Raw genomic sequence first — 26,612 nt, 5'->3', positions numbered from 1 at the left:
GATGAGTTCACTGTACTCAAATGGCCTCCACAGTCACCAGAGCTCAATCCAATAGAGCACCTTTGGGATGTGGTGGAATGGGAGATTCGCATCATGGATGTGCAGCCGACAAATCTGCAGCAACTGAGTGATGCTCTCATGTCAATATCTCTGACCAAAATCTCAGGAATATTTCCTTGTTAAATCTATGCCACTAAGGATAAAGGCAGTTCTGAAGAGAAAAGGGGGTCCAACCAGGTAAGTAAGATGTACCAAATAAAGTGTATTTTGCAATTTGAATATAACTTCCTGAAATGATTTAAACAACTATATTTGAGAAGAATCGGAGTCTATATACATAAAATCATTGCATGAATTAATACATTAGAACCAACACATCCAAACGAAATCGACAATAATTTACTGATTTCTATAGTTCAACAGTATAGAGGCACAGCAATGAAATGAATGTAAAATAATACTGTATACAGTAGTCAACATTTGAAGTGGATCAAAACCACCATAACAATCAAAAGTTGTCCTAAAATATTCAACACCATTCTTATTTTAATAAAATGTTGACTGCTGTCTTCATTGTGTAAATAAAAGTAATTAATTATTAATTTATTAATGTAATTAAGCTACAAATTTGATAATTTCTCATGCCCAAATGGTTTAAATTAAAATGCCAACTCAACATTGCAGATACTGTGATGTTACTTTAGCACACTTTAGCACATTGCGGTATCAATGCTGTAACAAAATATTGTTCTGCCCGACTCGACACTGTAAAAATGTAAACGTTTGTTAATTTAACTTATTTTAATGAGTTAATCAGGTTTCAATAAAATTTTAGTTATATAAATGTTTAACTTAATATTTTTAGTCAGTTTGACTAATGCAAGTCGAGATGTCTAGAAAAATTCATTTGATTCAACTAAATTTAAGGCAGAGTAATTTTATATTACAATGCATTGGACTGAAATCTGTTGACTAAGGAGGCTATTTGGGTATCATTTTCAGGAAACCAGTTTACGATGATTTGAGTTGTGACTGTTATCCAGCTGTAAGCAGCCTTTACAAGATAGGTTCATTGTGGCCATAAAGGGATGGACATTGTCAGCAACAATACTCTCGCAGGTTGTGGCGTTTAAACAAAGCTCAAGTGGTACCAAGAGGCCCAAAGTGTGCTAAGAAAAATCACCAGCATCCTGAACAGTTGAAACAAGGAAACATGAATCCATGCTTTCATGTTCTATATACCAAATTCGCATCCTACCACATGGATATCACAGCAGAAATCAAAACTCAGACCAAACAACACATTTTCTAGTCTCCTATTGTTGGATTTTGATGGGATTTTGAATTGTAGCCTCACTTTCCTGTTCTCAGCTGACAAGTGTCACTAGTTACGTTTCCATTGACCCATTTAATTTGTCCTTTTGATATCTGGTGCTAGTTTCAGGACGTGACTATTCTGTTCTCTTAGACTCATTGCATGAAAATGGTGCTCTATTCAGAAATGCTTCATGCAGCATTTAAATTTTGCACATTATTTTAATTCACACTTTAAAAAAGGTACTAGAAGGCTTTTCTGCTGCTGTAGCGCATCTACTTCAAGGTTTGGCATGTTGTGCACGTTAGTGTTATCACGATACTGAATTTCAGCAACAATCGGTTTAACAGTAGCCGTTAAAATTTTAGCGATATTAAGTGCGTTCTTAAACAGCGCTGATTTGCCATTGTGTTCACATGCTCAACAGAAATGACTGTGATAGGCCACGAAGATCATCAGTTCACCAAACCTACTGCTGTTTACTGGACACTGGAGTGTTTTAAAGCCGCGATTCATCAGTGGATCGCTCGCAAGTCAGCTTATAGACAAACCAGCTGATCAACATGATTAAAATGCTCTATTGTCCCTGTATGTGTTTACACTCAAACAGCGGTGAGTTTGGTGAACTGATGACCTTCACGGCCAATCACAGTCTTTTCTGTTGAGCATGTGAACGATGTCAAATCAGCAGTGTTTAAGAACGCACTAAACAACACTCAAATGTTAGCGGGAAATGAACATTTTTAAAAATGTCAGTACTGATTGGTACCTGAATTCAGCATCATGACAACATTAGTGCATAGAGATGCTCTTCTGCAGATGTTGGTTGCAAAGAGTGGTTTACTAGCGTTTCCATCAGAATTCTCTGAATTCTGGTATTATTAAGACATTTTCAACCACAAAAATGCCATTTACTATACATTTTCTCTTTTTTTAAACCACTCTCTGTAAACCATAGAGAGTTGTGCTTGGAAAAATCCCAGTAGATCATCAGTTTCTGAAAGAAACAAGGAACCACTAACACCTCCATTAAAAAATGACTTCATTCACACACTCCTCCATTCTGATTGCGCTTGATTTGAAGACCACCAGCAGATCTTCTTGCAGATCTACATTTTGTTTCTCCAAAATCCCTATTGTAAACAGTAATTGTTTCTCAGGGGGACAAAGGGGACTTTCATCATTTACAGGCTGTAGTTGGTTATTTTATCCTGAATGTTTCTCTTATGACCAGAGGAAAAACCCCAGCCAAATTACCTACTGTTTTTTCGACAATTTACAAGATCTTGGGTGATATAATTGCAGTCGAATCCATATCTGAATTTCTAAGATCAATCCGAAAGTCATTTTGTAAATCCTTTCTGGCCACTGAAATGCACTGTACAGTCATATTCCATGGCAATTTGCATCAGAAAAGCAGCAACCACGCAAATACTTAATGAAAATTGACATTGCTGAAGTCCTGCAAAGTTTGTGTCAGTGTACTCTGTTTATCATTGACTAGCTGTCAAGAGCCATTTTTAGTGCTGTTGCAGTCCAACGTAATTGGCTGTTGTCACTACAATGATCCCGACAGAGTTTGATCAGGGTTACAGCTAAACTCTGAAGCAAAGTGGATCTCATGAGCCAGATTTGAGAATCACATATATCAGGGGTGCCCAAATTTGGGCTTGGAGGGTCTGTGTCCTGCAAAGTTTAGCTCCACTTTGCTTCAACACACCTGCCAGAGAGTTTCTAGTATATCAAGTAATGCCGTGGTCACACAAGTTTGAGCATGCAAAATTGTCATACGGCACTGCAAAAACGGGAGGATTTGACAAGATTAGACATTTAAAAAAGCAAGCGATTGGTCAATATTTTACATTTCTGTACAGAGGTCATGTTTAAATCTTTAATTGGTCTCACGTGATGCAATTTCACAGGTGAGAGTTCACCGAGCTTGAACTTTGCAACGCAGCAAACTGCGAAACTTGTTGCACGACCTTGCGTTTCGGAGCTGATGAATTCGCGTGCATTTAAATGGAAGTCTATGAGGCGAAAAGTGCAGTGTGACCACGATTATTTGATTAGGGTTGGAGCTAAACTCTCCAGGACACCGGCCCCCAAACTCGGTCCTATAGAGCCGGTGTCCTGCAAACTTTAGTTTCAGCCCCAATCAGACACACCTGGGCTAGCTAATCAAGCTCTTACTAGGCTTACTAGAAACATCCTTGCAGGTGTGTTAAGGCAAGCTGGAGCTAAAATCTGCAGGACACCGGCCCTCCAGGACTGAATTTACACGCCTCCTAAAGTAAATGATCATGTCAGACATATTTGAAGGATTGCAAACTCTGACATCCACTGCAAATGTATCTTCATCCAAAAGCATGCATTTAACCACTCTAAAGCTATGGAGATTTCTCTTTTACAGACATCACCATGATAAACTATTGCCATCTGAATAGGACTAAAGTCAAACACGCTGAGTGTGTGTGTTAAAGCCTGGAATACTTCCTAAAGTGTCCAGAACTGTTAAGTTACTACAGCTGATCAGCATATAATTAAATTCCTTTTGTCAGACATTAAAGTTAATTAAGCTATGCCTGCTGTGCCAATGTCAAGAAATGGAATTTATACAGGAGCAAAGCTTTTATTTAATTTACTGTATATATTTATTAATTTGTGTTCAATATATTACATAGCCTACTTTATACATATCTTAAATGCTTTGGAAATACTGTACACAAATATGATGTCAATAAAGCAACCTGAACTTAACCTCCTAGGGCTTGAGTGTCCACAAACGTGAACAGCACATTTTAGCTCTTAAGTGGCTATTTAAAATACTTTGTATGTCTGTAACAAAATATAAAACATTCAGTGTCATCCTGCAATGGTTTAGCAGCATATGAAATGTCACAAACCCTATTTTTAACTGTCCAAAATTGGGAAAAAATAGTTTTTACTCTCTGATAGTCAAAGCAAAAAAAGTTCTATGTTAAATATGCATTTAAAAAATTCAGGAAAAAGATTATGTAAATTCGGACCACGAGTCCACATATATGGACATCATTTTTCTCTAAAAGTACATCATATCAAAAGATGATACTTAGAATTTTATTCTAACTAGGTTCCAATAAGCCCAAATAGCAAAGAGAAATAAAAAATGCATGTAAAAAACACCTTGGGCCTCAAGAGGTTGTAAAGCAATTAAACAGTTAAAAATAAAAAAAATGTCTTTGTCGCATGTAGTTGACGATATATGTGCTGTGGGTAAAAGTCTTTCAATCTGGCTACCAACGCAAGTATATTTTAAACCTGAGGGAAGCACTGTAGACCTGCACGATTAATCATAAAAAGATCGCACTTGCATAGGCTGTGAATAAACAGGTAATAAAATTGTAAACAACACTTATTTTGTGGCACAGAGTGATCGTTTAAGAAGCCACGCGGGAAGTATGAACCGCACAGAGAAAATAAAACCATGCGCACATCATTTAAACAATCATATTGGATTTTATAGTAATTATTGCGACAAGCGTTTCAATACGTTTTTCTTTCATAGTGAACACAGTGTTGTGTATGAAAATAAATGTTTAACAGGGTCAGTGTAACTACTCTAGCCTGTATAATGTTGAATTTAATGCAGGAGGGAATCTGATAATGACAAATGTCTGATTTTACCAGTAGAAACACTGGTCTAACAATGTTGTCAATGACAGATTGCAAGCATATATCTCAAACATAATAACTCAACATCAGAATTATAAATAGTTGTATTCTAAAATGATAATAATAGCCGACTTTAACCTTTATTTTACATCTACAGAATCGTGAGAAAATCGTTATCTTTATTTAAAGCAAAAAATATTTATATAAAAATAATGACTCATTTTAGCCAGAATCATGCAGTTCTAGCGTACATTCAATAAAACAAAAACTAGTAATGAGTACACGTATATATAAGCACAGAACACCAACTGGAACGCCTCATGCTGATTGGTCAGTCACAAAGAGCCTCATAACAAGGTATAATCCAGTTGGATCAATTATAAGTTGCACTAGGAGTCATTAATGCAGCCCGCAAAGACACCAGAATCATTAAGTGCAATCGTAATCATTAAATTCCTTACGATTCCCCTCTCATAGCCTGAAGCCACATGGAACAAATTTGCCATCATTTACCACAACATCCATAAAACAGTGTGCTGGAGGCAATATTACGTACAATTCTCGGGGTACAAGTAACACGACAAGCCCAAATGACCTGACAGAGCTCGCCACATCCCAGTAGTTAAGATATATGAAGCATTTCACAGTTGAATTAATTATGGATGGCCTTCCTTGTAAACAAAGTTACAACCTTTGTCTGGCTTTAAAACCTTATGGTCAGACATACGGCGGGCGTCCACAGCAGCTCATTTCCACATGAGCTGGAGGCTCTATATGTTGTTTTCCAAAGCTTATTGTTGCCTCTTTGAGGGTTTGTAACAGGCTTTAAGGTCAGCGGGAGGAAAAAAAAAAACGAGGTAAAGTCAATATTCTCTGAGCTGAGTCCTGCCAATCTGATCATTGAGTCCAAGCGTCGTGCTGGAGGAATTGTGAAAAAAGCCGTTCCCTTAAATCATTCAGGAGGGAAGTCACACACCTGCTTCCACAAATGAATTGAGCTGTGCTTGGTTGGGCAATACAGTCGGAGCCCGCTGTGGCAAAAAAAAACCAAAACAAAGCCGACGGCAAAGACGACGGCGTAAACAGAAGCGCTGTGAAACGCTCAATACGCCCAACAGACGTGAGGGAATTCCAATGCCACTAATTGCTTGAGCAGTTGTAACGCATAAAAGAACAGGAAACAGCAGCATCCAATTTCCTGTTGTTCCAATCTTGGGGTCTGAATCATCGCTCATTTGATTCAAAGCAATTAACGGCTGATTAAACGACTAAACATGCCGTTTCAGAATGTTCCACTCCTCGGTGATGTTAATTGTTTTACTGGTGGTGTTTGTTTCTTGCGGTTCAACGCAGCTCGGTGTTGTAAATGCAGTGCTTTTCTATTTGGTGTAGAAAGTTAAGATGAAAGATAATTGCTTGTTTATTTCAAAACAAAAAAGGCAGATTGCTTCATATTTAAAAGTAAATATAATTTTTTATTTCTGTAATGAAATATTTTTTGAAGGGGGACATGTTAGTCAGAGAAATAATAAAGGATTGATAATGAAAAAAAAACAATACAGTTTGTTATATCAATTAGATTTATGAAAAGTCAATTAAATTATAACTGATATTTACTTTAAACCATCCATCTAATGTAATAAATTATTTAAATGAACTAAATTTAAATTAACTCAAGAATCATGCCTTATAAAAACATTCATACTTGTTTATATGATCAGAAAACTTCTATTAAAAGTATTACTTTAACAAATATTTTAATCTAAATTAAATTAAATATTAACAAACAACAGTTGTTATATAAAGTGATAAAGCTTTTGTTATGTATGTGTGTGTTTATTATAGAGCTGCACGACACTGAAAAAAATATGCAATAGTCAAAATTGTGACAAGATTTTTTCCTACGATTTCCCAAGAAAAAAGCTAAATGTTATTTGCTATGTTTTTAAATTATTCATTTAATGACATTTTAATGACATTCAATTAATATTTAAAAGATATTTTTCAGATCTAATTAATTCCAATTCAGATTAGAAAAACAAAAAAACTGCGTCAAGGGTCAACATTCAGTCTTTAAAACACCAATGAGTGAAATCCTCCGCAGATATTCTTACTCTGATTGGCTGCTGTTCATTTTCCTCTCCTGTAATTCTATTTACTACTATTACTATAACATATTATACAATACTATTATCGCAATAACAATAATTTTGCAATATATTGTGCAGCCCTAGTATATTCAAATAAGTAATTTATCACACTTTTGTGATACGATACATATATTGCATATACTATTATCATGATAGCGATCATTCTGATATACATTGTGCAGCCCTAGCATGTTCAAACAAATGTAAATCACACATCTGTGATACGATACATATATTGCATATGCTATTACCGCGCTAACAATAATTTTGCAATATATTGTGCAGCCCTAGTATATTCAAATAAATGTAATTTATCATGCATCTGTGATACGATACTATTATCATGATAACGATAATTTTGCAATATATTGTGCAGCCCTAGCATACTCAAATGTAATTTACCATACGTCTGATACGATACAGATTGCATATATCATTATCTTGATAACCATAATTTTGCAATATATTATGCAGCCCTAGCATATTTAAACAAATGTAATTTCTCAAACATCTGAGAAACGATACAATCGCAATAACGATAATGTACTAATATATTGTGCAGCCCTAGTAAATCAAAATGTAATTTATCACACGTCTTCAATACAATATACATATTGCCTATACTATTATCACAATAAAGATAATGTAGCAATATATTGTGCAGCCCTAGTATATTCAAACAATCGTAATTTATCAAAGATCTGCGATACGATACAAATTTTGCATATACCATTATCACGATAATGATATTTTTCCAATATATTGTGCAACCCTAGTATATTCAAAGTCATACCACACGTCTGTGATGCGATAAATATATTGCATATACTATTATCGCAACAGTAAAAACTCTGCTATATATTGTGCAGCCCTAGCATATTCAAACAAATGTAATTACATGTCTGAGATACGATACATATATTGCATATTATCACGATAACTATAATTTTGCAATATATTCTGCAGCCCTAGCATAATCAAACAAATGTAATCACACATCTGCGATAATGTGGCAATATATTGTGCAGCCCTAGCATATTCAAATGTAATTTATCACACATCTCCAATACGATACATATATTGCATATACTATTTTAGCAATATATTGAGCAGCCCTATTATATTTCAAAAAAAATTATTCATAACATGTCTGCGATATGATACAAATATTGCATATACCATTTTCCAATATATTGTGCAGCACTATTATATTCAAATAAAATGTATTTTATCACGCATATGAAATGCGTATATATAACATTATGGCAATAACTATAATTTTGCAATATATTGTGCAGCCCTAGCATATTTAAAACTAATGCAATTTATCAAACATCTGCGATATGATACTATTGGGAAAACAATAATTTTGCAATATATTGTGCAGCCCTAGCATATTCAAAACTAATGTAATTGGTCAAACATCTGCGATATGATACTATCGGGAAAACGATAATTCTGCAATATATTGTGCAGCCCTAGCATATTCAAAACTAATGTAATTGGTCAAACATCTGCGATATGATACTATCAGGATAACGATAATTTTGCAATATATTGTGCTGCCCTAGCATATTCAAAACTAATGCAATTTATCAAACATCTGCGATATGATACTATTGGGAAAACAATAATTTTGCAATATATTGTGCAGCTCCAGCATATTCAAAACTAATGTAATTGGTCAAACATCTGCGATATGATACTATCGGGAAAACGATAATTCTGCAATATATTGTGCAGCCCTAGCATATTCAAAACTAATGTAATTGGTCAAACATCTGCGATATGATACTATCAGGATAACGATAATTTTGCAATATATTGTGCAGCCCTAGCATATTCAAAACTAATGCAATTTATCAAACATCTGCGATACGATACTATCGGGATAACGATAATTTTGCAATATATTGTGCAGCTCCAGCATATTCAAAACTAATGTAATTTATCAAACATCTGCGATACGATACTATCGGGATAACGATAATTTTGCAATATATTGTGCAGCCTTAGCATATTCAAAACTAATGTAATTTATCAAACATCTGCGATACGATACCATCGGGATAACGATAATTTTGCAATATATTGTGCAGCCCTATCATATTCAAAACTAATGTAATTTATCAAACATCTGCGATACGATACTATCGGGATAACGATAATTTTGCAATATATTGTGCAGCTCCAGCATATTCAAAACTAATGTAATTTATCAAACATCTGCGATACGATACCATCGGGATAAAGATAATTTTGCAATATATTGTGCAGCCCTAGCATATTCGAAACTAATGTAATTTATCAAACATCTGCGATACGATACTATCGGGATAACGATAATTTTGCAATATATTGTGCAGCTCCAGCATATTCAAAACTAATGTAATTTATCAAACATCTGCGATACGATACTATCGGGATAACGATAATTTTGCAATATATTGTGCAGCTCCAGCATATTCAAAACTAATGTAATTTATCAAACATCTGCGATACGATACTATTGGGATAACGATATTTTGCAATATATTGTTCAGCCCTAGCATATTCAAAACTAATGTAATTTATCAAACATCTGCGATACGATACTATCGGGATAACGATAATTTTGCAATATATTGTGCAGCCCTAGCATATTCGAAACTAATGTAATTTATCAAACATCTGCGATACGATACTATCGGGATAACGATAATTTTCCAATATATTGTGCAGCTCCAGCATATTCAAAACTAATGTAATTTATCAAACATCTGCGATACGATACTATCGGGATAACGATAATTTTGCAATATATTGTGCAGCTCTAGCATACTCAAACAAATGTAATTATCACAAGTCTGCGATATGATACAAATATTCCATACACCATTATCACAATAACGATAATTTTGTAATATATTGGGCAGCCCTAGCATTTTCAAATATTGAATTTCCTTTGAAATACAGTAAATTAACATCATACACACATTTACAGTCTAAAAATATGAAATGGTTACCAATAAAAGGACATGGGGCGAAATGAAATTAAAATAAATAAGTGAATAACTAAAGTAATTGAGTAAACAAACAAGTAAAAAAAGAAATAGTGTGACCATGGAAAGTAGGCCTAAAATTGAGGCTAAATGGCTATTAGCAAATAAAACCAAGTGCTAGTGCGGCCTTTCTGACATAATCATAAAACAAAAGATCATTTGAGGTCCACACACATTGACACAGTTTAAACGTTCATACTCCTTTTTATGCAAACCCCATCTCATAACCACCAGCGTAGAGCAACAGCGACGCCACAATGAACTGATCTCTCCTGTACCCCATCCATCAGACGAGCCGTCAGCGCAGACCGAAAAGGGGGACGGTGCTTTTCTTTTCCTTCTTTTTTTTTTTTTGTAGCACAGGTTCAAAGTGGCAGCGCACACCCCCAGCTCTCCTCCTCCATCAGCTGGGTGACAATAACAGAATAGCTAATGAGAGCATGCAGCAGCGTTGAGCTTTGACTGCCGCACGCCGCCATCAAAGCAGCACAACACAGCCTCAACACTCCATCTAATGATCCCCCGTCAACTCGGGAGAATTGCACGCTTGCCAGTTCTGTTCCTGATAGGAGTTTTGGTTTAGCATTGACTATAGCATTCTCTCTGTGGCAGACCGCGACTGTTCGTGGGCTTTCTTTGCTTTTTAAACAAGCATGGGACGGTATCAAATCTTATAATCGCTAGGGCTTTTATCATGATGTAGGATTTTGTGAAATTGGCATACGCTGAAATATTAACAGGTTACTGCTGGGCTATTATGCAAAAGACTAAGCTCCATCTGAAATGAGCATTTTTCTCAGCTTTCTTTGTTTGTCTTCAGTTAATTCACTTTAAAGACCATGAAAGAACTTATTGAACCTACACACAGGAGCCTGATACAAATGCTCATTTGAAAGAAAATTTCAGACAAGAGGTTTTTGCATCTGAACTAGGGCTGAACATGATCGCAACAAGTATAACGACAATAGTCACATCACAGGATCTGCAATGTGGAGTCTGGATTATATTAGTCCATGTACACAGATCAGAACACATCAATATTGTGGAGTCATTTCAGTTTAACGATAATAAATCAAGGGTCTATCATTTGCATGTTATCAGTGAGCATTAAGTGAATTTAAAAGCATTTAGGCACAAGGAACTATTACATTATGTAGCTTTATCAAAGATTATTATTATTTAATTATTTATACAATGAAGACTGTACAACTACTGTACATTTGATTATTTCTGTACCTGAATAGCGTTTATTTATATCATTAGTTATCTTGTGGTGCATGATGGGATAGCCTAGCATCCATCAGATGCGCACTTCAGAATCTCACCGGAAGTAGAAGGTCACTCGGGTACTTCTCGCCTACCGTTTTCAGTTCCTATGAATTCAGACATACTACTCAGCTCAGCTCAGCTCAGTTAGCGTACTATATAGTATGGCTGTGCAATTAATCGAAAACTCAGTTTCAATTTTGGCTTCTAACGAATATGAAAAAACATTAATGGAGATAAATGATTATTGCATCATATACTGCCCCCTTTCCAGTTGTACACATTTGTTCCTCTGCAAAGCTCAGTTTCACGTGAAAATGACTAAAGCATGTACTGTAATGTAACTTTTGCAGCACAGGATGCGCATCGTTCATTGATGTACATCGAATCATTCATGTTTTTAAAAGCGTGAATAAGACCACATGCTGCTGTGTGTGTGCGTGCGCACTCAGCCTCAGAGACAAGCAGAGCACACACATCTAAAATCATCTTAATGTAAGAGCTTTAATGGTCAAATTTGTCAAAATGCGGTGTTTAGTGATTATTCATATTAACCCTCATTTGTGTAATAAACATACGAGTAGAGAATCAAAAGACATGTGAAAGAGAAACCATTAAACAGAACCGTACTGCTCTTAAAGTGACAGCGCGCAATATTCCTGCTGCCGACTGTTTATCAAAAATCCCTCACTCCTCGACTGAAGGACTGCTGTAGCTATAATTAAAGATTTTTTCTTACAGTGAAGATGCTTAAAGCACACTTTGTATCATATTTTTATTCTATTGTATTTATTTCCCTTTTCTTATTTACAGGTAGGAAAATAACTGTGAATACATACACACATATATATATATATATATATATATATTCAGTTGAATACAAGCATTCAGATTAAAGTGCGATTCAAAGGCTTAATTAGGGTAATTAGGCAAGTGATTGTATAACAGTGGTTTCATCTGCATACAATCAAAAAATATATTGCTTAAGGGGCTAATATTATTGACCTTAAAATAGGTTTCAAAACATTTAAAGCTGCTTTTATTCTAGTCAAAATAAAACAAAATCAGCCTTTCTCAGGAAGAAAAAACATTATAGGAAATACTGTGAAAAATTCCTCTGTTAAACATCATTTGTTAAATATTTATACTGATAATCGTTCTGAATAATTGCGATTACGATTATGACCAAAATAATCTTGATTTTTCCCCATAATCGAGCAGCCCTACTATATAGTTTGGAAGTATGTGATTTCTGATGCAGCCATTGTGTTCAAAGCGGAAAAGTTCTTGTTTTTTACCCAGACATTTAAAAAGAATATATGTTAGAGCAGTAATCACAATACTGTGAAACCTTGATATTTTTATCCAAGGTTATCATACCGTCAGAATCTTACACCGGCCCATCCCTAATTCAATATAATCTTTACATTTTTATTTTCTATGTGAATTTATGATTTGAGATTTTACTGCAAGTGTCACATTCATAACACTGGAATTGCGAGTACACAAGTAGTTTAGTCAATACAGAGTAAAATAAAGGTTTATTACAAATAAAACCTAATTTTAGTACGCCAAATCTCTGACAATGCAGTTCATCTCATCTGCATTTTCAGAAGAGCCAAGGACATGCAAAAAAAAGTGACACAGGGTGTCAATAATTCCATCTAAAGTCATTGATTTTAATTTAAGAAGAGCAGATGAGATTTGAGAACTCCAGTTGAGAGGAAAATCATCAGAAACTATCAATTTGAATATTGCACTTCAATCTGTTCCCCTCACTAACTTGTTTTACGGCTTAAGAAAACCTAAAACACAGCAGAACAAATGAAAAATACTGTATTTCTTTGGAGAACTTGGCAGAGTGGATGATCTAAAAGAACAGCTCTGCCCTATCTGCCCAATATCTCCCTTCACTAAAACACTAGAAATGATGACAGATTTTGAAAAATTTAGGCCAGACCAAAATAAATGCTTATTGGAAAGATGTAAGCGACTGTCCTATCAAGGTCAATCCATGTCCGAAATGCAGCCAGATAATGACAGAAAGGCTTTCTTCTTGAGACAACTTCGCCCTCTTTTGGCAGTGATAAATAATGCAGCGTGTTTCCACATCGGTTCTGCATCAACCACAAACACAGACAAGCTCTTTAATTAAACAAACACTTCAGTCCTGCTGCAGGAGATTAACCACAGGCCGTCCCCATGCCTTACTGGGACGATAATTGGAGAGTTTAGTCCAAACTTCAGCCTTTATCTAAAGGAAATCATTGGTCCGTATAAAAACAGCACAAGCTAAAAGCACAGAATGACTTTAAAAAAAACAACAATTCCAGGAAAACAGCGCACAGCATCTAAAGCCAAGTGAAAATGAGGCCAGCAGGAGCAGACTTACAGAAATAAATGAGAAAACAGCCACTGCAGCTAAAGACATGAAAGAAGCCGTGAAAGTGCATTAAAGAAACTCTTGCATGGTGAAAGAGACTTGAAGAAACCAACAGTAATTCTGAAAAATGTTGGTTTTAGCAAGTTCTGCAGCTTTTAAAAGCTTACATTATAACTCTGAAGTCATACACCGACTGCACTAGAGCTAATATGGCTCGTTTCCACGGACTGGTACGGTTTGGTACGGGTCACCTTTATCAGGCTTGCGTTTCCACTAACAAGGGCACCCTTTTGGTGGGCGTGGTGTACAACAGAAAGTTTCAGTCGACGTCATTCTCGCTCGAGGAAATGTCTACAATAAAGCTGTACAGGTCACTTACATATCATATGAGAAGCACTTCTCATAAAACAGATGCTTTACTCACATAAATACTCGTGTAAAAATGTTTATTACTAACCTTTCTATGAACATGAGTTGATTATAACTGCAGATCAAAGACAGTGCGAAACAGCCTACTGTAACGTCTGTAATTATATTAAATAAATGAACATATATAAACACATACAGCCCCTTACAGTCTCCGATATGTTATCAACTACAGAAGAACTACATATAGCAGACATTTCGTCCGTATTTAGGTTCAAAAACAACAATATATAGCCTACAGTCAGTGAAAACCTCTCATCTGTGTCTGTAATCTTCAGCAGCACATGTAGCCTCTGTTAGAAAACAATTCCATTATTCTGAGTTCATATTAGTCTAAAAGGTGATAATAACAATAATAGTTAAACAAGGCATTTGTTCACGTTTGCTGAAAAAATAATGTGCTCCTTTTTTCCGGCTTCTCCTTTGTTTTTTTACGCGCTTCACTCTCGCGCTTGTAGGTGTCTGACAGGATGGGGTTTCAAAAGCACGTCAATAATCAAGCGCACGTTATTATCATCAGCTCAAGAAGTTTGTTATTTTAGATATAATGTTAGACGCGCGGCGAGCGCAAGGAAGAAAGCGAAACCGCTCGCGCCTCAGACTGCCTCGTAAAAAAACTATGGGGCACAGGGTAAATCTGCTCTACTCCATGGCTTTGTGGCTGTTAATCAAGACGACGACAAGGTTTGTTTGAGCCCGGGTCGACCATGGCTCGTTATTATATGTATAAATAATTCCGCTGTAATCTCTCGGCTGTGCGTGTATTTTAAATATGGCGGATTTTTTGTTTTCATTCTGGCTTGTTGCGTAAGCGAATGACGTATCTCTGTAAACTAATAGCGTTCAGCTGCGCGTGTGGCTCCGCCTTTTGGTACCCTTTCTCGTGTTTGTTACCCTTTCGAAAGGGTGCCGAAAAAGTGGTACGGTACGGTACACTTTTTGACAGTGGAAACGGCTTTAAAAGCGTACCAAAAAAAAACGTACCGTACCACTCAGTGGAAACGGGCCTATAGTGTTCATAAAACATATTAGAGTTGCACAATATTGAAAAAATCTGACACTATAATATCTTATTTTTCTGCTAAATATATTGCGATACTCTGCATCTGTAAAATTTCACAAAAAAATTGAAGGGTAGTATTTGGAAAGAAATTAGTCACACTTTATTTAAAGGTCACATCCTCGCTAATAGCAAACCTTTCAATATAAATTTTGCTACAATAAACTCCTGATTTTCTCCTTATTAATGGATAACAAGGTAATTCAGGTATTGGGATAGGATGTAGAAAAAGATCATGTAGAATATGTAGTTTATAAGTACTAATAAGCAGCCAGTTGGGATTATTCTGTAGGGTAGTGAATCATACATAAAAATTAATAAAGCATTGATGAATGCAATAAAGCCAAGATAAAAGTGAAATAAACAGTGCATGTATTATGCTTTTGTATATGTAAAAATTACACTGCAAAGTCAACATCGAATATCTCTGTGATGTGACTGTTGCAGATGCACACATTGTGATATCAATGCTGAAACGATGTATTGTGTAGCCCTACAACAAATTAAACAATTAGGGCAGACTCATAAACTGAGACTAACTAAACAACTACACGCATAAAATCAGTGTCAAAGTCAGTGATGGTCCTATTACTAATGCAAAGTACTGAATCCAGGGTTTTTACAGCTTTTCCAAAATGGACTATCCATGTGCGTTTTCAAATTTTTTGTTACATATTTACACATACATATACTAGGGCTGCACAATATATAGTTTTAGCACTGATATCACAATAGTTCCATTGAAATATATGGAATGTTGAGTCTGAACTACTACCTGACAAAAGACTTGACTATCCAAGTTTTAGGAACAACAAATAATAACTTGACTTCTAGTTGATCATTTGGTATCAGAAGTGGCTTATATGAAAGGCAAAGACCTCTAGATTACACTTATTTTACCTAAATAAAATATGATCATGCCTTGATTTTTAATTATCTAATTAGGACAGTAAGGTCTGACTTAGACAAACGTCTTGTCACTGAACAGAAATAATATCCAGTATAGAATATAAAGTCATGGTGCAGTGGAAACAGAATGAATATAGTGTATGACTCCCATGAGCTTGGAGGACTGCATCCATACATCTCTGCAATGACTCAAATCACTTATTAATAAAGTCATCTGGAATGGCAAAGAAAGCGTTCTTGCAGGACTCCCAGAGTTCATCAAGATTCTTTGGATTCATCTTCAATGCCTCCTCCATCTTACCCCAGACATACTCAATAAAGTTCATGTCTGATACCTGCGCTGGCCAAAGCTAGAGCACGATGACCTTCTTTGCTTTCAGGAACTTTGATGTGGAGGCTGAAGTATGAGAAAGAGCGCTATCCTGCTGAAGAATTTGCCCTCTCCTGTGGTAATGTTATTCATTCTTAGTTCATCATACATTAACTACATGAAACCTTATTGTAAAGAGTGACCAAATGATTTCTGAAGTAAATGGCTGAGAAAGAATGGCTGACTGCTTTACATCACTGACATAAAATTAAAATAAGCAAGTAAACAGTCAAAAGATGTAAAATACTTGTGAAAAAGCTCAAAACAAAGTTCTTTTAAAAAACCTATTATTGAATTAAATTATTGGACTAGAATTGTTTATTTAAACTCACAAAATGTACACTCATTATGTTTCAGATTACTTTCACTCCTGGCTGTACCAGTACCAATTTTGGACAGTTGAATAAATCTGGCAAGTTCTTGGCCTGTGGATTCTCCTGTTTCTCAGTGGGTGTATTTAGGGGAATGTTCCAATGTTTTAATGACCAGTAATTTAATTATTTTCTTGGCCATATTAATAAACATTGTGCATTGTAATACCCCCTTCTTTTTATTCTTCTTCTGTATTTGGTGCCACTTAAATTTTTACTTTGTGTATTTACACAACAACAGGTATTTTCAATAGGTAATCAGAAAAATGCATTACTATTTTATAATTTAGAACACAGTATTATACTGTAGGATTACAGTTCACTGCTGGAAACCCTGCTGCCAGTATTTTACCCTTAAATTACAGATGGGCCATAATTTGGAAAACGTTAATGAACTGTAGGATTACGGTTCACTGCTGGAAACACCGCTGCCAGTATTTTACCGTTAAATTACAAGAAAAATTTTACAGTGGCTTTAACATGGCTATATTAGAATATTATATATTTGTCCGACTTTCATAAGTCTATGTTCTAAAATTAAATAGCTTCCTACATACAGCAACATAAAATCATAGTTGCCAACCTAATAGAATTAAACAAGACTCCAAACACAAGTGTGTTGGTGATATTATGGTAAATTGACAAAAGAAATACAGCATACACTCAAATAAACGATGTTTGCTGTTTGTTCAAACTGCTTAAGATGAGCCAAAACACAGTTCGTGAATATTTTGAGAACGGTTTTATCTTCAATCCACTTAAATTTGTAAAAACTACTAAGTTAATTTAATTCCTTCATGATGTCCCTACGTAACTGGACAGTGAGGACCCCAGCACGTCTCACAGTGTACAACAATAGTAACTTCGAGACCTTTGTAAAACTCAAACGCCACGTTATATACACCAGTACACATTCTGAGAGATTGTGCGTTCAAAACGTTTGTAGTATGATAATACATTTCCACTAAGCCAACAACACAAAAACACGTTGTTAATAATAATAAGGTACTTTCTCTTCCTGGTGACCGGTGAACGCTGAGCTCCCCCTAACGATACCGACAGACCGCTGAACAAACACGCCACTCTCTGAAAAACTACCGCTTTGTTTTTCACGAAAATCACTCGGTAACAAAGTTTACTCACCAGCCCATCGACCTGGATCTGTTTGACTGGGAAATCCAGCGGGTTTGAGCCTGAAGCGGCGGACTCTTTGCGGCTGGCCATTTTCAGATGAAGAGGAATCGGAACCAAGCACGTGTAAGAAAGTTATTCCGGAGAGAAGCGAGCACTTCCTGTGTGAAAGTAAAAAAAAGTACGTGTCAAAATAAGAGTCCTGATATAGAGAGTATATGTACAGTGTTTTTCAGCCAATTATAAACTTCCGGTAAAAGGTTTCTGTGGCTATTTTATATTTTATAAGGTTCCTTTTACGGCGTCGACATCGTAATGTTATTAAAATAAAACAATTTAAATGAACTTAAGCATTCATTTAGTGGTTCAAGCATAAAACGAGATGAAAGACCACTAGCGCCGTCAGTACCAGCAAACCAGCACATAAAATACTGGGTTGTTGCTAGATCGGATATGGCTGCGGCCGGAAGTTAACGAGAATTATTTATATTATTTATTAAATTTTCCATTTGTTGTATTTTATTAACGTCTAACACCACCTCAACCCTAAACCCAAACGTCACAGTAACGTAAAACAGTAGTTGTCCCGAGTATTAATTATGCTATCTATTAAATTACCCAATACATTGTTTTTTAGGTGCACGCGCAAACTGAAGAGCGGGGTGAAGGTGAGTGGGAGATGGGTCTGAAATACGGGAGACTCCCGGGAAAAACAGGAGTGTTGGCAGGTATGACCCCAACCCTAAAACCAACCGTTACAGTACTGAGAAAATATTAATTATTGTTATACAGTGTCATAAAAAATGCTGCTATACTAATGTGCCTATCGCACTTTGGGCCCTCCGTGTATCCGATCCTGACTTGACCAAAATACTGGGGTAAAATAAATGTTCACATTTTAAAGAGATGGCAGGGAAATATAATATAGATACTATTAACAAAACTTTGGAGCAAAATTTCTTTATTAATTTAATGATAATACATGGGAAGTACTATGTACACAAACAAAAACGGTCAAATGATAAGCCTAATATTTATTTGTTTAAAATTGATCATTAGCATTATATCGAAACCCTAAAAGACACATAGGATAAAAAATAAGAAAAAGCTATAAGGATGTATGCAATTTTGGAATCCTTTTTTTAATGCGTATTTTTTATCATTTCCATATCCCCTGTAATTTTATTGAATCGTTTTTTGTTCTCTACTGATTTGTTCCTTTGATGTAGAAAAAAAATGTAAGCATTATATTCCTCATCTTTTTGTATGTTATTGTTCTTGTTATGCTATTAAAAAGCAGTGTATTTTAGTTCTGGTTTACCTTTGAATGAATGGGAGACTTCTCTGGAAAATCTACAAATAAAAGTATTGACATTGCACGATCTGATATAAGACTATTATTGGTGTTGGACATGTGTCCAAATGTTTCTCTTTCAATACTAAACTGCTTCCTGAGTTGATTTTTTTAAGTTCTGAAGAATAGGAATAAACTATTGTTTATCGAGGAAAGCATATGTTTGCAACTTTTTCACTTATTAATTCAGTTTATTTCCTTAATAATGGATTTATTTTTACTTTAATGCTGCTCTGAATATAAATGTATATTATCTGTTATATGTAAATGTTCCAGCATGACTACAATTCTTTATTAAATCTTCTTTTATTACCTCACCTGGTGTGTCTATAAATGCTACCAGTTTCATTATTTAACATTTACTGATCTATTAATGTTTTGTTCAGTTTCTCCATTTGAATAAATAAATGTTGTCCTACTGCCACCTTTTGAGTGGATTTAATTTGATATCTGTACTACCTTTTAATTAATAATGTTAAAAATAAATTAATAATCTAAATAGTACTGACTTATAATGCAGTCTTCTTGGTGTTTTTTTTTTTTTTGCAATTGTATATTTTTATAATGATTTCGTTTGATTATTAAGTGTCACATACAACATTGTTATTCTCTTTCATTTCATTTGAATATTAAATAGACAGAAATGTTTTATGTTCATGAATAAAATACCTATATAAAAATAAAATGTCAGAAAACTGAGAATGTGGATAATATGAATGTGTTTATCAATCAGCTGTCCACAGTAAACTCCCACAGTTTTATTTATTACTTATTCATCAGTACACAAAAAATAATACAAATAAATCTGACAAAAAATATGCAGCACCCGTGTCAACATCTAGAATCTTTATTTGACAAATCCATGGCAACTCAGTGGCGCAGTTGGTCGTGCTGTCACTGGGTCAGTTGGCGTATCTGTGTGGAGTTTGCATGTTCTCCCTGCGCTCGCGTGGGTTTCCTCCGGGTGCTCCGGTTTCCCCCACAGTCAAAGACATGCAGTACAGGTGAATTGGGAAGGCTAAATTGTCCATAGTGTATGAGTGTGAGTGAGTGTATATGGATGTTTCCCAGAGATGGGTTGCGGCTGGAAGGGCATCCGCTGCGTAAAACATATGCTGGATAAGTTGGCGGTTCATTCCGCTGTGGCGACCCCAGATTAATAAAGGGACTAAGCTGAAAATAAAATGATTGAATGAATGACAAGTCCATATCAACTTCATCTGCAGTAAAGACAGCAACACAAAGCAATACACATGTTTAAAGTTCCATTGTCTTGGTTCAAGCAGAAATCTGGATGATCTGCAAGTTTGTTTTAGATGTCGGACGTCTCAGCTTGAATGCAGACAACAGAAAACAGCCGTAGTCACAGTCTAACCGTATCTGTAGTAAATATACAGCTGACTGGGTGAGTTCTCTGTGGGGAGTTCTGTGTAGGCGGATTAACGATACACTGCGTGGAGTGAAACCGGACATCGTGTGACGTCACGTGAAAAGGCTCTATTAAAGTTTCCTTCTGCACCAAAGTGTTTTGTTTTTTAATTTCCAGGTGCTGCAGGTTGTAATGTCCTGAATTTTGCTTGACAATCTTGAGCCAATTGTGATGGAGTGTTTTGGTTCAATGTAGAATTTCGCCAACCAGAACAGAGCCCGGGAGACCAGAGTGAGTGCTCTGACTTGGGTCCCCCTTCTGCATCAAAGTAATACCATCCGCTAGGGTTTTTCAGCCAATGATAAATTTCTGGTGAAAGCTTACTGTGATTATTTTCGATTTCATAAGGTACCTTTTACGGCATCGATATTGTAATGTAATTATCATACATAATCACAGACCTTAAACAAACCCTGATAGCAAAAGACTCCAGGGCGGATCCGCCCTCAAGCCGCCAGCTCCGCTATGCTGTCAGAATCAGTTTGGCTATTCGCAAACAATATGCCCCGCCTCCGAACGGCGGACTGTCAGTTCGTGGGCTCGCAACAGACCCTGGGCGGATGCGCTGAACTAACGCGCCCATTTCAACGGTCGCGGTCACAGAGTGTAGTCGCCAGAATGAAGTAGCAGGAGCCCGCAGATCGGAAAACGGTAAATATGTTTTATCTGTGCACTCATGTAATCATTATTGCTTTGTTTGATATTTTTTTTATCCTGAAATGATTGATATTTCAAAATTACGCCAAGATAAGCTAAAGTTAGCTGTTCATTTGTATTTAGCATATCGCTACATTTGAGTAACATTAAAAATAGCTTTGGTAAATAACTTTGAGTAACGTTAAAGCTATTAGGACGGGATTTATTAGTGTGGGGGAGATTGAATTACCTATTTGGTTTTTAATGCAGTAGTGAGCGCCTATTTTATCGTAATTTATCACCCCTTTCCTGCAAAATAGCGAGACAAGGCCTAACGCAGGGCTATTCAATTGGCGGCGCGCGGGCCGAATTTATAACTTACACCAAGGCTAACACGCACACGCACTGGTTTAACTATAATATCTATTATAGTTGCCTCCCTAATTGTTACGCAGTTTAAAACACAACATAAGAATGTGTCTGAATGTAGAATAATCCCACTTATACACTGCTTTTGTTGTGCTTTAAAATAAAATATTTGAATATGTTTGTAAAAAAAGCATATTGTACAATGCACTGATATTATTAAGTTTTAAAATACAACATATTAACATTTTAATGTAGAAAAAGCCAATGTGAGTGTCTTAAGTAGCTGAAATACAGCATTTGAGCTCTTATGCTGTTGTTTCATCATTCATATTGCAAGTCATATCTCTCCGGCCCCTAGTTGGGGTGCTTTTCATGAACTGGCCCCCTTGACAAACTATTTGAATAGCCCTGGCCTAACGTTTAGGCCTGAAGTTACTTTTTACACCCACCTCCATTTAGTTTGAGACTAGTTTTGTCTATATTTTGACAAATATATTCTATTAGATAATTATTTCAAATGATAATTTCGTGTTTCTCTCTCTCTGTATGTGTGCACTGTGTGTCCCTTGGAGGCCATTTCACCTTTTTCAACCATTTGGGTAATGTAAGATTAAAACAGTTTTGAAAGACAGCTATTTTGTTAAATAATGGCAATGGTATATATTACAACTTTTAACATGTAATAAATGTGCAATTGAAAAAGATTCATTCCAATATTTTGAGTTTAGAAAACCCACTTTTATCACAATACTTTGGATATTGTACAGGATACTAGTTTGAGTTTATTTTGGTTTATGCTTACATTTTTACATTTATGCTTCTCCCCATGTTATGTTTTACATAATTCTTTCTTATACTAAATCATAACAATATGCTGTGTGTGTTCTGTTGCAGCTTATTTTAGTTTATGCCTATATTTTTACATGTATGCTGCTCCTCCCTATGTTGCGTTCCAGATCATTATTTTATATCATAATAAAGTCATATTAAGATACTCTGTGTGTGTGTGTCTGTCTGTGTCTGTGTGTGTTTGTGTGTTTTCTGTTGCAGCTTACAGTTCGTTCAAGTGCTGCCAATTTCTTGGAGGCCATTTCACCTTTATCAACCATTTGAGTAATGTAAGTTTTGAAAGACAGCTATTTTGTTAAATAATGGCAATGGTATATACTACAACTTTTAACATGTAATAAATGTGCAATTGAAAAAGATTCATTCCAATATTTTGAGTTTAGAAAACCCACTTTTAATCACAATTCTTTGGTTCTGGTATAGGATACTAGTTTGAGTTTATTTTGGTTTATGCTTACATTTTTACATGCTTCTTAGGCCTGTCACAATAATCAATACTTGACTTATCGCACAACACATGACCTCAATAATCTTTGATGATGCAATATATATATCGCCCATACATAAAAACAATTCTAACAACATTTTAGCTGATTGTGCAACATCTCTATCTTTACTCGAGGTTTCAGTGTCAGTATGGTTAAAAAAAACACTATAGTATTTACCATAAATTACTATAGTATATTTTTATGTGGGTGTCTGACAGCTGAAAATAGATCTGCTAGCAGATATCGCAGCCTCTGTTATTTTTTACCTTGCACTTCTTTAACATTTATTATTTATTTGTTTACGATATGTTTTCACATTCTGGTTCCAATGAATCATTATTAAACTGTTAAAATGACTAATTAAATCAAACATTCTAAAGAATAAAATATTCATTGTCTTTTGAAAGAGTGTACTTGCATTATGCATACAATATATGTATGTGTGTGTGTGTGTGTGTGTGCGTGCGTGTGTGTGTGTGTGTGTATTTATGTGTGTGTGTGTGTATGTAATTGTTTTGTTATTGTCATATAATAAGTGGCTTAAAATAATCTTCAATTGACAATAAAATAAGTATCGCAATATATTTTGGTGCAATACATCGTACAACAAAAAATAGATATCGTGACAGGCCTAATGCTTCTCCCCATGTTATGTTTTACATCATTTTTTTTTTACTAAATCACTGCAAGATGCTATGTGTGTTCTGTTGCAGCTTATTTCGGTTTAAGCCTAAATTTTTACATATATGCTGCTCCTCCCTATGTAATGTTTCAAATCATTATTTCATATCATACAAAATCATATTAAGATACTGTGTGCATGTATGTTTTCTGTTGCAGCTTACAGTTAATTCAGGTGTTGCCAGTCTATTGGACCATTTCAGAATTGTTGTTGGAGTCATCTTACTATTTCAACTGCTAGAGTAAAGTAAGTTTTAATAGTTTTAAGTCTAAAGAGACAAGTTTTGGTTCTTTTCCATAACTTACTGGTTGTAATCTGTTTTGTGTTCCTGTAAAATTTATTTTAGATGAAATGAACAGGAAAACTGCTCTTGTCTCTAGCTCTGCCTTAAGTAGGAGGACACATATAGATGTAGTTAAACGACTTTAACAAATTAGTGATGGCTGCACAAATTTGACTGACTTTCAGATAACAACAGTGTTTTACTGTTTACAGTGTTTTACTGTTAAAAGTTTTTTTTTTTGAATGTCAGTCTTAGGAGTGAAAAAACACATACTGTGTTAGTAGGGTATATGCAGAGCTAGTGTTTAACTAGTGTTTAATAAACTTCCGGTGAACGGTTTATGTGACTTTTTTCCATTTTATACGATTCCTTTTACAGCATCGATGTTGCAATGAATTAAAATACAATCAGTTAAATAGACTTTGTCATTCATTTAGTTGCTCAAGCGTAAAATGAGACCAAAAAAAGAAAACAGACGCTGATTAAACGTGCTGATTTTGTAATGGCATACAGTTCACTGGAAGCACTTAGCCCAGGTTACTGACAAATTAAAATCCTTTAGCATACTTCTGCATATACCCTATTGTTAAAATGGTCTTCTAGTCAATCAGAAAGTCACATTGCTATGTCTATAATGAATAACCTGTGCTGTAAATTGAGCAGTTTTAGGTTTACTGTCAAATAAACGCAAATAGCTGTAGCTACAGTATCAAATTAAGGCCCTTAAAAGGTATTTAAAAGTCTTAATCACATTTTTACGAGGTCTAAAATTTTGTTTAAACGTTGTCCAAAGTGTTTGACTCCAAAAAGGCATAAATATACAGTTGAAGTCAGAATTATTCGCCCCCTTAGAATTTTTTTTTCTTGTTTAAATATTTCCCAAATGATGTTTAGCAGAGCAAAGAAATTTTCACGGTATGTCTGATAATATTTGTTCTTCTGGACAAAGTCTTGTTTGTTTTATTTCAGCTAGAATAAAAGCAGTTTTTACTTTTTTAAGACCAATTTAGGGTTAAAATTATTAGCACCTTTAAGCCATTTTTTCCCCGTCAGTCTACAGAACAAACCATCGTTATACAATAACTTGCCTAATTACCCTAACCTGCCTAGTTAACCTAATTAACCTAGTTAAGCTTTTAAATGTCACTTTAAGCTGTATATAAGTGTCTTGAAAAATATCTAGTCAAATATTATTTACTGTCATCATGGCAAAGATAAAATAAATCAGTTATTAGAAATGAGTTATTAAAACTATTATGTTTACAGATGTGTTAAAAAAATCTGCTTTCCGTTAAACAGAAATTGGGGGGAAAAATGTGTATTTTTGAGACTGTTCTGGCAGAAGCAGGCAACTCGTACCTTTCAGCCAATTAAGTGAGAGCTGTTTTCAATGTCACAGTCCCTTTGCATTGAACTTTGAGTGTCTTACATTCAGAGATGTTGTTTATGTTCACACAGCTACATTACACATCAACTAAAGTTTACAATATCATATCATAGTGGACCACCCCTTTAAAGAATATCTGCTTGTGTGTTACAGGTGCTGTGAGAAAGAACCATGTCTCCCATGCCGCCACTGATGATTCATCTATTCATTCATTTTCTTTTCGGCTTAGTCTCTTTATTAATCTGGGGTCGCCACAGCGGAATGAACCACCAACTTATCCAGCATATGTTTTACACAGCGGATGCCCTTCCAGCTACAACCCATTTCTGGGAAACATCCATACACACTCATAAACTACGGACAATTTAGCCTACCCAATTCACCTGTAATGCATGTGTTTGGACTGTGGGGGAAACCAGAGCACCCGGAGCAAACCCACACAAACATGTGGAAAACATGTACCCTCCACACAGAAATGCCAACTGACCCAGCCGGGGCTCGAACCAGCGACTGGTGAGACGACAGCACTACCTACGTCTTGCTGTGAGACGACAGCACTACCTACTGCGTCGCCGCCACTAATGATGTCATTGTTTAACATGTGATACAATGGTTCAACCTGGCAGCAGACAGGGGAAGCTCAAGGAGTTGCCCTACTGTCAGTATCTTGACTCAACAGTGAACTCTTTGAAATGGTCATTTAAAATAGTACCATTCTGTTCAGCAAAGTCTATAATTAATTCTGCTTTTAATCTCCTTTTACTCTTTTTCATGTAGTAAAATGCTTTTATGAAGTAAAACAGTTAACGGTACAATTTTTTCATTGTGTTTTATTTGTTCTGTTCAGTGTATACGTAGTACAACTTTGATAATAGGTCATTACTGACATATTTACCCTATTATCTATTTTTATAGTTTTTTGTGATTGGCTAAAAGGATTTTAGATTTAGACGTTTTGAGTAATTAAGACAGACATTTTAAATATCAAGTTTTTATTGTCTAATGTTCTATAGATTTTGGATATTTCTTTAGGTAGTTTTGCCCAGATTAGTTTTGAATTAG

General features: G+C 35.4%; 1 protein-coding gene and 1 long non-coding RNA gene across 2 annotated transcripts in view; one reads left to right on the top strand and one right to left on the bottom strand.

Moving 5' to 3' along the window:
• eif3ha (eukaryotic translation initiation factor 3, subunit H, a) overlaps positions 1-18,218 on the bottom strand; it is a 135,753-nt gene extending 117,535 nt beyond the window's left edge. The window contains exon 1 of the mRNA XM_056475787.1: positions 18,086-18,218. Coding sequence (XP_056331762.1) covers positions 18,086-18,166 — 81 coding nt within the window. The 5' untranslated portion in view covers positions 18,167-18,218. The remainder of the gene's footprint in view (positions 1-18,085) is intronic.
• Positions 18,219-24,044: 5,826 nt separating this feature from the next.
• LOC130243648 (uncharacterized) lies at positions 24,045-26,365 on the top strand. The gene is made up of 2 exons (XR_008839158.1): positions 24,045-24,126; positions 25,704-26,365. It is a non-coding gene; the product is annotated as an uncharacterized LOC130243648 (long non-coding RNA).
• Positions 26,366-26,612: the final 247 nt, after the last annotated feature.

The sequence above is a fragment of the Danio aesculapii genome, chromosome 16 (assembly GCF_903798145.1).
Source record: "Danio aesculapii chromosome 16, fDanAes4.1, whole genome shotgun sequence".
Taxonomy (NCBI): Eukaryota; Metazoa; Chordata; class Actinopteri; order Cypriniformes; family Danionidae; genus Danio; species Danio aesculapii.
Note: the sequence above shows the minus strand (reverse complement) of the source record. Positions and strands in the feature narration are given on the sequence as shown.